Below are 14,942 nucleotides of genomic sequence, written 5' to 3'. Positions count from 1 at the left end.
AGGAAATCTGCTACTGCCTGAAGTAATTTGTCAAATGGGTCAATAGTTAGATTTTACTATAATTATGAAGGCTCAATAGGAAGATCCCAATTACTGTCAAATGCATAGTGGTAGTCTCACAGCGGCTATTTGCAAAGGGTTTGGGTGGGTTTTTTTGTTGGGTTGGTTTTTTAACATTTTTCTGATACATCACAAGGATATCACAGAAATGCAGTACAGGAAAATGAACTTTAAAAATGCAGATGGAAAACGATACAGAAGAAAGAAAAGAAAGAGAGTGTAACAGTCAAGGACCTCAATAATTTAATTTTTTAGATGGTCTAAAAAAATAATGACTTGCTAAAGATTGTTAAACATTGTAGGAAGAACATGGATAGTTAGGGCTGCCCTCCAGAGTTTATACTACATTGGAAGGGCTATTACCCTTTTAGAAAGGTATAAACCTTTATTCTGTAGTTCTGGCTACATTTAAGCGGGTAACTTAAGCTCAGGCTAACTTGAATGAACAAGGCTGACATGCTTTTTGGTGCTCTCTCACGCCATTAAAAAATTTAGGTTTTGTCCACAAGACAGCAAAGGAGCATGTTGACCTAGCTTGCTCACTTCTTATTTCACATCTCTGGGGAAAGTGCTGAGAGAGACTGGTCCATAACTACTACCTATGACCAGAGGTGCTCTACCAGACACTGAAGGCAAAGCATTCCAAAGAAGATACAGTGATATAAGGGATAAATTGGTGGATTAACACAATTGTGTATCACCACCATGATAGAAGTAACCCCTAACCAAAATTAAAACAGTTGCATGTGTGTAGCAAATGCTGGAGAATAAAATGGAATTCCCCCGGAAAACAATGGGTGCACTTCTGTCCAATTACGCACATCTTTTTCAGTGTCAGTGTTCTGATCTGCATAGTGACAAGAGTTTCTAGATCTTGCAGAATCAAGGAGAGTCTGGGCTGAGCTGTCAAAGACATCACCTTTATCCACCTCCATTTTAGAGGAATCAAGAATGCTTCGTTAATGCTAAATTAACATTTAAATTTGAAAACCAACAACTGTGCTGACAACAGAAAGTAACAAGAACAGCCTGGAACCTTATGTTGTGCTGTTTTATATCACACATATTTCAGGGCTTTTTACATTCCTGGTAGACAAGAACACAAGCTTACTATTAGTGAGCTGTAGGCTTTGACTCAGTTCATGATGGCTTGAATATGAACTATCCCCCTCTCTGTTTTTGAGAAGGCAGAGTATATTAAAGCAGTAGAGTAGAAGATATTCACTGAAGTGGACAATTACCAGACTCCTAGCAGAGGGCGTGTTAGTCGGAGAGCTGGGAGCTCTTCAACACAGGAACAAGAAAACCTGGCTATTTTCCCACCTAGCTTTTATCTGAGACATGGACCAATACCCTTTTCCTGGCTATTATCTTCCAATTTCTACAACAGTAGAATTGTGGTGGTCAGCAGTCTTGATGCGCGAGTGAACACAGACACAGTGACTTCCCCTCTACACCTTCTTCCTCATATTGACTATATTGTTATGCAATTAAATCATGTGCAAGATTAACTAATCCTTAAAGAAGGTAATTCAGATAATTATCAACTCATAAACATGAACTCAAAAGCACAAAAAAGCCTACAATGAATTCAGAAATAAACAGAATATATAAGAGCATAAAGAGGTAAATGGAAACTGAAATTTAAGCCAGATCAAGCAGATTTGGTCACATCGAATTCTTTGACAGCCCATTTTTTGATAAAGGAAATGCAATAAATCTTACCTACATTAATTTCAGCAAAACAATAAATATCATGTCCCATCAGCAATTGTTAACTAAGTTGTTGACAAGTAACTGACTAAAACAAAGAGCATAGACAGTGGGAACAACTGAAAGGTAAGAAAAATTATAAGAGAATTTCTTTACATTTAAACAGATTTTTGAATATTTTGAATTATGACTCAGCACAAAAAAGGAGGAGTGGGCTGATAAATACAAGAGGTGTTATCAGCTTTGAGAAGGTCTGGGGTACTGCGCATAAAGAAATAGATGAGTCAGTAGATTGAAACAGCAGACACAGGATGAAACTCTTACACTATGGACTAAATGCCTTCTCAATTCATGGCAAAAGTCTCTGCTAAAAACTTGAATTAACTTGGGAGAAGGAGGTCTTGGACGTATTTTTTAGTGTAGCTGTCAAAAAGGCAAATGTGACCGTAGAATTCATCAGTCAAGGAATTTCTACAAAATATATCAATTCCATACACAGAAACATGTTCAAATGTCCCCATCCAAGACCCAAGGCAGTTTTGATTGCCCATATTTAAAAAAGACCAACAATCAGAGCCCCAAGGTGATGAAGAGCTTATTGGAAAAAACAAGAACAAATGAGGAAGGCTTTACTTATAATCAGAAGTAGGACTAAATAAATACATCCATTCTCTACAATTACTTGCGTGACCAGCGCAGATTCTTTTGAAGAACTACTTGTCCCAATTTTGGCTCGAAGTCAAGTAAGTACAAACCAAACAGTTAATGTTCAGACTAAAAGTAAGAAGTATCCCAATGAGAAGATCCATGGAAACAGTTGTCCAAATTGGAACAATGAAGCCTAATGTTTTTTACAAAGGAGCTCAATACACTCTCAAAAAAAAAGAAGTATGTAAACTATATATATAGGTACATATATTTTAGATACACACACTTGGAAACAGATGAACACAGTACTCTGTGACCTAGAATACATCTTACAGAACATTATTAAGTTCCATAAATATCCCTCTGGAAATTGGGTAGGATATTCCCCTCTGCATCTTATCTGCTTCTTAGGGCTGAGAACTCATTTGCACACTATTTTGCATTATTTTATGAAAACCTTGTATTCCACTCTTTGTATACTTTTTCAATTTTTGTATAAACTATGGAAATTTTTGTTTTGGGTGTCTACTGTTTAGGTAGTTGGGTAATAAATCTTTAAAAACAATGTTCTGGGTCTTATAAACTAATATAACTTATTAACCATTTTGAATGGGAATACTATGCATATAAAAGCATAAATGATAGAAGTATTTATGTACAGACATCTATTTAAAGTGAGAAAGGGAAAAATAGTTAAAATATATATATATAGTAAATAGACAAATGGTGAACTGCAGAGGAAGAGGGAGGGAGAGATTCTGAACATCCAATTTTTATTCCAGAGAATTTGAACTGTGAGCAAACACCCCAACATTAAACAAAAGCCAAATATACTTTCAGACACTGACAGGATTTGCAACTATGTGTATGCACATTATCCATTAATTATTTCCTTATAGCAGTTCTCTGGAGTATACATTCCTCCACCTAAAATATGAGTTTATTAAATAGCAATAAAAAAATTAAGTAATAGTGATAACCCCAAATTCTGGACAGAGTTGTGAGTTTTATCTGTCTGAACTGCAGTGCTGACACAGCGATCACGAAGCTTTTTACAAACTCCTTGCATGAAGGGCTGCTCAAACAATTATGTATCTCCAGTTGCTACAGCCATCTCAATACAGCAAAACCACACCAAAGATATGAAGGTGGGAGTATGATGCTCAGGAAAAAGTGCAGCATACTGCTCTTCACACATTGAGATAGACAATGTGACTATCTCATATCTTTAATATCAAAGGTTCTATGGACACTATGCATGTTAATCTCTATTTCCAATTTAAAGATTAATGCATTTTAAACTAAAAAGACATTAATATAGTGCATTTTTTATTCTATAATTGCATTGCAAAACAGATTATTGGTCTAATAAAAATATAGGAACAATCACCTCACTGTTACTTAAAAATATATACTAATCTATCAGTAGAATAAGGAAGACAATATATTCAACTGAGAATGAACTGGACTGGAAAAAAATAAAGGTCTTTCAGGTAATGACATAACCTAAGTTCTTCCATCCATCATTATTTCTTGCAAACACACACACACTACTAGAGCTTTAGGCAGAAAATGTAAAATTTCGAATGCAACTTAAGTGCTCCAGTTACCAAGAAATAATTTTAATTAGTTGTTCTCCTGAAGATCTACCAAAAAATCCAAAATCCCTATTCAGAGGTGTAATAGTGACAGCAAACTAGCTACTGTGATTTTACTTGTCAGTTATTTGAAAATGCTGGTGCATTCTCTCTAAATATGTCTAAATTCTCAGAGATGTGTGCTCCTTCATGCATACATGATCTTGCATACACTATCATTTAGTAACAAAACAAACAAAAAAAAAAATTAATGGTGGAAAAAAGCCTTTAAAATTCTTGTCAAACTGAGTATCACATTTTCACTCCTTGAGTGGTCCATTTAAAGATCCATTTTTGCTACTCTTCCAGATAAGCTCATCCATAAGAATCATACATTTTGCCATAGGTAGAAACAAATATAATTTGTCACATGTTGTGCTATACAGACATCTCTGCACAGTTGCTGCACTGCACTAGAATGTCTGAAGGGGAAGACACCCCAGGTAGTTGGCTGCAGACATATCTCAGCAACATGGCACGTAGTTACAATTTGACACATAGAGTCTTTATAAATCCAATGTCTATGAAGTCAAACAAATCTCCTTCTTATTTATAGTAACAGGCGAGAGCAGATCTCTGCCGTCTTGTTACACAGATGGTTGTAACATTTTTATAGTTAACTTACAACCACTGATGCCTAAGGAATAGACACACATCTGCCCCAAACTGCCAGTCCTGTAGGCTCTTCTTTTTAACTTTAGCTAGCAAAAATACAGTTGAAATACATCTAACAGTGTCACCTCCAAAAAGCTATCACAACAAAATGCCCCATACAAATTTGCATAAAATGTTTTCTTATTGTTAATGTGACATAGATTGGACAGCGATCACACACATTACAGCAAAAATTACAGTAATATCAACTCTAATCACAAAAACTGAGAGAAAATTCATAGCCCCAAATTCCATATGCTGAACTTTGGAAAAAATGTTTGGAAAGAAACTCATTAGAAGCTTCTAAATTTATATTTTATTTAAAAGATTTTAAAAGAGCCTTATATTTCATAGAAACTACTGCTCAAATGCTTTTGTTTCTTGAACTGCTTGATAAAAAGTAAAGACATTTCTGATTCATCTTGAAAAAAGGAAAGAAAATGCCTAAGATTTTCTTCTCCCACTTGAAGATACTATTCTGTGTTTGCTGTATTTCCACATATCACCTGGGTCTTCAACAGCAAACGTACACAGAAAAGAGCTAAGTTATATTTAATGAAATGCTTCCCATTTTAGATACTGGCTGGCCACAGAACCAATTCTCTGAATAGCTGACTTACAATCAAATGCTTGTTTTATGAGAAGAATAGATGCAGAAACGTAAAGCCATAACTGAACCTTGTAACTACAACCAAGTTCAGTGAAAGCTTAAATAGCTGGATGAAATCCTGACCTGTGGCAGCTTGGGCAAATAATACTCATTCATAAATATGTTCAAACAATAATAGATCTAGGCTGGTTCTTGTCTTTTTCTTCTTACTCTTCAAATTGGAAGAGAAAAGAGCTTGTGAGAAAGCAGATCTGCACTTACAGAACAGGTCTAGCTACAGAGGTGAAAAAACATACGTGGGAATTCAGTTTGAAAACAGATTAAGGAAAGAATGAACCAACTTTATGTTGGTTACCCAATTCACTTGGTTTTGAATTTTTCTTCATCTGGAATCTATTCACATAATGCGGAGGGGAACATAAAACAACACCCCAGAACCAGAAACCTTTCAGTTTTGCTTCATATTCCCTTTATTCTTGGTTGGTTTCCACCTTTACACCTGCCTTTTAAGAAATTCTGTACTTTCTGCTACCTGTTAATTTCTACTATGAACACAAATCTAAATAATGGGAATATGAAGAATTTAATAACACAGTTTGCTTTGAGATTGAAAATTTACTTAAATGGTCTCTTTGCTACATAACAGACAAGAACTTATTTTTGCAAGATTCATATCCATGAAGTCACACACAATGACCAGCTCCACTGGACTCACCTTAGTCCTGTGAATTATACATCTTTCAATTCAAGTTTGCCTCACCAGCATGTGACAACTGTATCATTTAAGATGGACATCGACTTCTTTTAACACCATATTTCACTGAGTAAAAACACACCGAAAGGGCTTGATATTTCTATTACATTGAAAAGGCTGATTCCATATCTTGTTTAATGACTGCAACTTAAAGTAGTCTCTTTCTTAGAAACTTGCTTATTTAATTTTGGACTACATTCATTTGCAGCATGTATTCATACAGACATAGGAATGGCAGTAAAAAACTTAGCTTGTTCACTTTCAGGAGTGCAACTTTTATGATTGCCAAAACACTTTTGCTCCAAAAGAAATTCTGCCTGATCAATTAGATCTTGCTTCTTCCACAAAACAGTTATATCAGGGCCTGTCATATTGTCCCTGGAGAAAACAAGTATTGTCAGAGACTTCTTCTCAAACAAATATCACAATACCTCATTATTCAAATGCAAATGTTAGGTCCCAAGTTTAGCCAAAATCATTTTGATATAGGAAATTTTCTAAAGAGCCAGAATAGCAGCAGCTAGAAAACTAGGTAGGAATGCACTTTGTGGGACCATGTTGCACAAGGACCACTGTTATATACTGCTGCATACAAAGGGGAAACAAATGTGTTATGTATTAATCCTCTTTAACAGTATTTTCCTGTGATTATCAGTATCTAAGTGATAGACGAAAATCTGAGGCAAAATACCTTAGTATTATTTGTTGTTCTACTTTTAGAAAATTGTGTAGTCAGATTTCTATTTCAAAAATCAGAAGAGAGAAATTACTATTATGTAGTGAAAATCCTTCAGTATAAATATAAGGAACTGGGAGATTTATTTGTTGTAGTAGTTATTCCTCCTACTTTTCTTCACCTAGATTTGTAAACTTCATAACCACTTTATAGCATTTGGGAGTTAATCCAGAAAATCTATTACAGTTTTCACATGGAAATTAAATTAGATTACACTGATTTTTTAAAGCAGTTTAGAATATCAGTCTTGTCATTTATTAGTTGGATTTTAAATTAATAGAGTACAGGATGACAATTAAAAATGTTAAAACAGCCACCTCTTAAAATGCTGGTAAAGTATACAGTTCAGGTTTCAAATACCTGATAATCTCTGCCATATTTACATATTCTAAAATATTAAATAAGACAAATGCTATTACTGCCCTGTTTTCTCTCTCTGTTGTCAGCCAAACAGCAGCAGAAGGTAAGGCATTGCCTGCAGCATGACCACTCTGCTTTCAAACCACTTTTGTGTTCTGGATTAATGCTTTCAGTCTTTTCTAGTGTATAATCATTGCTGCTGCAGAGAATGAGCAACATTTTCCAGCAGATCTATTTTACTTGGTTCTGATAGAGGAAAGATTATCCTAAAAACTTACAAAGCAGTCTTAAATTCTACTAGATACTGATAATTCTACAGAAGAAATGGAAAAAGAGGGGGAATATTTTTTTTTTCTACTGAAAGTAACCTCAAATCCTCAGTCCTACATATGGTAAGAATCCAGCACAACTAAAGAAATCAAAAGAGAGGTAAGATAAATGGAAAGATTATGTGGTTACACAGATTAGGGACACAGTTGCTGCATTTTGAATTTCTTTGTTCTCTGAGCTATAAATGATGATGATAATCCAAGGTTACAGAAGAACAGGATGAGATACAGACAGAAATCTGAAAGGGAAGAGGAAAGAAGTGGTTCTGGATGACTGAAATGAACACAAGAAGTGCTTGCAAGAAAGAAGCTTATATAGACAGACAGAAAACAAAGAGATGGCAGAAAAAAAAAGAATACTTTAAAGAAATGAGCATACAGGACTGGCTGCTTTAATACATGCAAGCTCTGTTCCTCTCAGGTGGTCAGTGATCAAAAAAAGCAAATAGAATTTTTCCCAGCAAGGACTGCCTAGTCCAAATAAAATTAAACTGCATTTTGCCTTTGACCAATAACAAGAGGTAGCCAGGATGACTGGATTTGCAGCACTGCCTCAGCCTCCTTACTTCATCCTCTACCTCCACAAGCATGCCAAAGCTCCTTCCAGTGCCTCTTACACTTAATGTGGAGTGGAAAACAGAACAAGAGAGCATAGATGAACTTTCTGGAACCAAAATGAAAACTCCACAGTGATTTTGAGGATATCTAATCCATATCACAGCACAAGCCACTATCAGTCTGTATACTCTGGCCAGAAAAGTCAATTGATGTTCGTGGAAATATTTCATACTAGTCTTGCTGCAGCTGCTCCCAGCTCGTCCTGAGGAAGTCACTGCTTCTCTGAAAGGCTAATGGTGCCTGGAAACCATCTGTATTTCTCTGGTTACTATGATTTTCAGTAAAATTTGTCTGTTTATACAAGTTAAATGATGGCAAACCCCAAAAATACAACTATTACATGGCATAATGGAACCCACATCTGTACTCTACATTCACATCACTGAACAACCTCCTCTTCCCTTCCAGCTCCCCCCTCCTTTTTTTTGTAATATGGTAAGACTATTCATACAAGTTAGAGCAGAGAACAGCCGAAGCAGCCCACACACATATGTACTAGGTTTAAATTCTTTGGAAGACTATGTTGTTCAAGCTTTCCTTTTATTTATCCAAAATGGCACAAGCAAAAGATGTTAAAAAAAACCAACTTGACAGAATGGTTGGAGAGGGGGAAGGAGTGGTCATTTCAGAAGGAAAGAATATAACTCACACAACCTGGTGTCATTTTTATGTTTACACAACACAACTGTTGTACAGTTGAGCATATCACGTACTGACAGATTAACAGGACCTCCTACCTTGACTTCATTCTCTCATGCATTGTCCCATGCTGGATACATTGTTGGTCCAATTCATCATTCCGTTTCTGCATTTTCTCCAATCTGCCATGAAGATAGTCTTTTTCCTGACTAAGCTGGTTGACTTCAGATCTACAGAAGTAAAACAAAGCGATGATGGATGTTGTCAGATTTCATCCTGCAGTGTGCCATCAATATGTGGCTTCAGCATTTATAAAATTTCATACATTTATATGTAATGCATAAACAAGCTGTTACTAGAACTTACAGAAACAAAATGCTGCTTCAGATAATCTTAAGACAAAAGAACATGATATGGTGGGTATATTGTAAATATGCCACTGACAACCACTCAGTCATAGGTTGGCTAAGCTAATTTCAGCCTGATTTAAACAGGCATGCCATTTGACATTATATGTTGATGTTAAAAAAGATCAATAAATGTAAATTCATTCTTGAAAACCATGAATTTGGCTAACATTTTGAAAACACATTTCAACTTCTTTATTAGCAAAAGCTAACATTTAGTTTTAAAAACAGCTACTAAAACCTTGTTAACCTTTACTCCACGTTATAGGTTGAACTCTCAATAGTGGTACTGTTTTAGAAACTTTATTAACCTCCTATGTCTAAAATAACATTGCACAGATTAAAAGAAAAATCAACAACAAAACCCCACAAACCCCTCCCCCACAAAAAACACCGGAACCCAACCAAAAACCCAAAGCCTCATTAAAAGGAAAATTAACAAAATTTTAAGAAACAAGGGACAAATCATACAAGCATACACTAATCTACATAAAACTCAGCACAGCCTTTAAGAATATTAGTCACTTCTAAGCAATTCTTATTCTTCACGGGTGAGCAGAGGCACCAGATCCATGAATGACCTGGGACTGCTACTTGCTACATCTCTAACCATCAGCCCATGGAGAAACAGGCATGAGCTGTTTCTTAATATCAGGAAAAGACCTCACATTAAATTGTGATAAAATATACATTATGCACTTGTACAATTTTAACTCTTTGGAAAAGGTTAATGAGAACATGTCAGAATCTGCTATACCATCAGAAAATACGAATCAAAAGCAAGCAAATTTGATTTATGGCATCTGCCACTCCAGATCTCAAGGTTAAAAAGCTTCAGATATATCTTTAAATCATAAACTTAAATATGCTGCAATTACAGCAGAAAGATACTTTACCTTCCTGGCTGTTACAGAATGCAACAACAACTGACATTCTGAAAAATACAACAAAGTGCAGGGAGGAAGGAATACTCCTCCTTCAAAAACATGTTGTTACATTGACAAGTCAAATCGAGAAATGACAACATGATCTTTTCATGTTTAAATAGAGAACAATGCATGGTATCATCTGTGAATCTAAAAGAATTTAGCAAGGGAAACTTTGGACCAAGACTGCATGCAATTGAATTTAGATTGAGAGTTACAGCTCTATTAAGGAAGATCACAGACAAATACATCAGAATTGTGCTGATAGATCTGTACATCAAACTTCAACACACAGGAGTTTCCTGGATGGGTATGTAACAGCGGGCAGGATGTTACAGGAAGGTAGCAGAAACTGAATTTTTCCAGTGATCATTTTACAGAAATACTAGTAACTTAAATGTCAGCATTAACAAAGCATCGCCAGCTGGACCAACTGTTATCACACAATGTGAATGCAGTCTGTACTTGATACTGATACTGTAAGACAGACAACCAGTGGATAAAAGCAAGGGTTCACTGCAGAGCAGCTCAAATAGACCTGATGCAACAAAACCCAACCAAGTGATAACAGAGACTACATTCAATTCTGCATTCCATTTTTGCCAGCAAAATTCAGCAACAGCATTTGCCATGTAGGAATACTGTAAATTATCACATTTGTAGGGTTTCCCAACTGGGAGATCCTGCTTCTTTTTCTGTGTTTATATGTGACTGTGTCATTCATGGGAAGAGCAGAAGCAACTCTCAAGGTGATAATAGTCTCCAAGTGTTACAAGGGCTTATTCATCTCCATCACATCTGAAGGTGCCCAAAGTCTTCTGGAAAGATCAAGTAATTCAAATCAACCTAATCCAAAGTGCTACTGAAAATGACAATTAATGAAATAATGAAACAAAAGTAAGTAATGAATTCACTGAAAACATGAGTAGCATAATCTCTAATCTCTAAAATAGAGTTCTAAATGCCTGATGCTTTGAAGCATGTTATGAGTGTTGTCTTCCCCTAAAACATCTTTTGTAATTATGGGTGAACTCAGGGGAAAAAAAAATCATTCCAATTATGACATTATTTACACACTGTCCTTTCCAGGTAACTAAGAGTCTAACCACTAACACTCGAGTATTTAATGACACTGAAGTTTTGAAGGACAGCACATATGAATGACAGCATGCTTATTAAGGTTCATGTTGAAAGGTTCCTGTGAGTCTGCATTAAAGAAAGAACAACAGTCCAATACAAATACTGCACACCAAGAGTTTTCCATCATCACTTGTCAGAGATTCCCTCTTCATCTTTAGGCATACTTTTCATTCACCTCAGTTTCCAAAGCTTAAGATAGGACAGCTAATTTTATGTTATATTTAAGTAACTTCACAAACTGTGTTAAAAAACCCCAAACCAACCATAATTGTAATAAGCCTGACAACTGTACTGAATGCTATAAGCACATTTATACAGGAGTAACAATTCCATCCAGCCAAAGGCAGGACCAGTCCTATGTAAATGCTTCTGAATGACTCTGCTCCCAAGGTGTCACAGCAGGAAAAGAGAGGGGGGCAAGGGTCAAAGCACACCGGGTTGAACTTCAGAGATAGTTCAACTCATCACAACTCATAGTGCCGGGGAGAGGCAAATTAGAAAAATCTATGCACTAATCACTATGTCTGATAGTTCCAGCACAACTGAAGGACGCAGCATGGATGTGCTGATGTTGCTCCACAAGAGCTACTTTGGGTCCAACAGCCTGAGCAATAAGCTGTGGTGGACTCAGTAGAAACTGAAGCGTGCAGACATTTGGAGGGCTGCCACCTGAGCTGAACTCTGCGGGAAGGTGCACTTCTGCAGACTCAGGCTGGCCCCACAAGTCATGCACTCACGAATCTGTGTGTGCTTCTGAGATCTGATACACTCAAATGACCTGTATGAAATCACTATTATTTTGAAACTACATAGAGCAAATCTACATCACATGAAAATGTAAAATGCATGCTTGTAAGTAGATGCATAATAGATTTTGCCAAATCTCATTTACTTGTCACTATATCAAAAATAATTGATGGGTGCAGGAGCAACAACAGCAACAAAAACCCCTCTACACTTCTGGATCCATTTAACTACCCCACCTTCTATTTAAAAACCAGTTTAAGGTTTTATCTACCATCTTTGCTGGAAGAGTCTTGGAAAAAACCCCAAACAGGTTCCTCCAAAACCCTTAAGTACTAAAGGCAAATAAAAGAGAAAAATTTAAATAGTCACAATTCAAAATCAATCTTAGGGTATTTTTAGGATGAGCTGATTTCTGAACATTAAGGTGGCAATGCTGCCTTAATTCCTCTGAACTAGCTCTTGTATTTCAGTGTTTTTTAAACACTGCCTTTTACTGCTCTTAGAACCAATTGTTTACTTGCACAGAAATTAAATACACACTCTAAAATATTTTCTGCTGATGCAGTACTGTTGCCTGTAATTTTAATGACTGAACCTTCAGACAGACTGTTTCCCATCTTCATACAGCTACCTTCAACAAACATTTCACTCCTGGTATTGAGCACAATGACTGCAGTCAACCAAACATGCAGAAAAATAGTTCAGCCGGGTATGTGTTCTTTACTTCAATTAAACTCACACAGTTGGATGCCTACTGTTGCCAAACCAGTAATATAATTTATACATTATAGTCCAAACAGTAAAACTACACTAAAAGTCATTTAACAATATTTATAACACCATAAAATACAGTGTTAAAATATATGAACTGCAATATGTACCAAAATTATAAAATTTGTTTCTCATCATCAGTGATTAAAACCAGGATCATTGCTCTAGCTTCAATACTTACAACCCTGGTGACAGATTAGAATTCAAATCTTAATGATCAATTTACAATTAACAAGATAGAAGTGAAACAAATTAAACCAACCATTATATATAACGAGACCCAATGGACTCCCATTGTTCCCCTTAATTACAAAACGCAAATCACAAATACACAGTGGGTAGTGTTAAGCATTAATCTACAACCTAGAAACTCAGACAGTGACAATCAGAGAAAAAAAAGAAGAACAAAACAAGAGAGAAACAGAGAAGAAATCAACAAAGGACTATATTTTTAAACATGCCTATGCATACCAAAACCTTCACAGACACTATCTTCTTTCTGCACAGCTTGAGGGGTTTATAATTCGTCTGACATTGTCTTTCTGACGCCTTTCTATGTAGGGACTAGCTCAAAAAATGGTTCCAGCTTACATATAAACACAAAAACTTCAGTTTAGTTTCTCAGAAAACCTGCATTAAATATAAAAATATATGTGCCATTCAGATGCATTCCACTGAGATTTTACGAATCAGTTGTCACAGATAAATTTGAAATGTGTCTTATTTTTAAAAATGGGTACTTCCTATCAAACAAAAAAAAAATTTAAATAAACTTACTATTGCATCTGTTATTAAAAGAGCTTGAGCATTCCACTAATTGAATAATGGTATTGGTAGCATACATTTCTTAAACCCATAGAAAAAAGGTACAAAGATTCTAGAAGTACAGGAAGAAAACATACATATAGGTCCAAAATTCAGTTTATGGTAAGGTCAAAAATATGGGGGAAAAATGGAAAAATATTTTCCATTAAAATAGGGCACAGTGCTTCTTTGTGATATGCTTTTATTAATGTACATGAGAACTAAGTTACAAAATCTTCCCCAAATTATTACCCTTTTCCAGATGACAAAACTACAGTATTCTGTCCCAGAACTGTGGTTTTACACTACATCCAGTCACAACGAGCATGAAGATTGCCATTCGGAGAGGTGCTACTGAGAGACACACGCTAATCATGCATTTAGAACTTGGCTAAAATAATTTTCTGCATCTGATTTCCTGATCACATCACTTTCTGAAGCCATCTGTATTAGTCTGTCATTTTCCACCTTCCCCAGTTCCACCTTTCTGTTCTCATTTTACCTTCTTTTTTTTGTCTCTACCTATTTCTCCATCCTTGTAACTGACTGCAGCAGCTCCCACTCCAATGAAGGCAAGTTCAAGCTATTTTAGGACCGCTTCTCAGAACCATTTTCATGCATCCTTCTTTACAGTTTCTTGTGTAAAATATACCACTTCCTGGAGATGCAAGAGGGCTCCTTTTCCCATTTTCAGGTCCTTGACATAGTCAGCTAATGCTACTAGGTGGAGAAACACTTGGCAATCTCTAGTATTTATTTTCAGAGAATAATGTGTTTTCACAGTATGTTTTCTGTCTTTCCTTCATCCTTTACAGTTACTAGTCTGTGACTGTGAGCTCTAGCAACAAAGTCTGTGTGGTTTTTTATTGCTGGAATAATAATGTGATTTGAATCTATTTAGATTTTGCATTATTTTAGCAGAAGTAATGCAAAATCTTCTGCTTTTTCATAAGAAAAATTCGGTTTGTGTCTATCTCAAGTACCCATTGCAACATTTGCACAGGAAAATAGCTTATGGCTCCTCAAGTTTCCTATTTCTTCCCCAAACACTCTGGATGGGATTTATCTCCCAACTTCAGCCACTTAACAGCTAGTCAACACTTTATATTCAGTGGAAAGTGGGAAGGGCAGTGGAGGCAGTAACCGTGGGAAGCATCTTTATTTATTGCAGACATATATATATATATATGTCTGTCATCTACTTAAATCACTGCCCTTTGACCATTCCTAGGAAGAGGATACTGGGGTGAATGAGCTCTTTCCCTGAGTGTTGCCTCTTCTACAATACCTCAAGAGAATGATTAGATCTACAAAGCAGAATATGAATCCCATCTTGAAAATTAATTCTATCTTTGCTGAGTGTTTTCCTTACTTCCCCTCTGCCATGAG

At 36.0% G+C, this 14,942-nt stretch overlaps 1 protein-coding gene across 1 annotated transcript in view; it reads right to left on the bottom strand.

The window, feature by feature from the left end:
• The window catches only part of SDCCAG8 (SHH signaling and ciliogenesis regulator SDCCAG8), a 107,137-nt gene that overhangs the window by 30,019 nt on the left and 62,176 nt on the right, over positions 1 to 14,942 (bottom strand). The window contains exon 16 of the mRNA XM_085056698.1: positions 8,857 to 8,988. Within this exon, the coding sequence (XP_084912824.1) occupies positions 8,857 to 8,988 (132 nt within the window). The remainder of the gene's footprint in view (positions 1 to 8,856; positions 8,989 to 14,942) is intronic.

Source organism: Lichenostomus cassidix, chromosome 3, assembly GCF_008360975.1.
Source record: "Lichenostomus cassidix isolate B80296 chromosome 3, HeHo_3.0, whole genome shotgun sequence".
Lineage (NCBI taxonomy): Eukaryota > Metazoa > Chordata > Aves > Passeriformes > Meliphagidae > Lichenostomus > Lichenostomus cassidix.
Note: the sequence above shows the minus strand (reverse complement) of the source record. Positions and strands in the feature narration are given on the sequence as shown.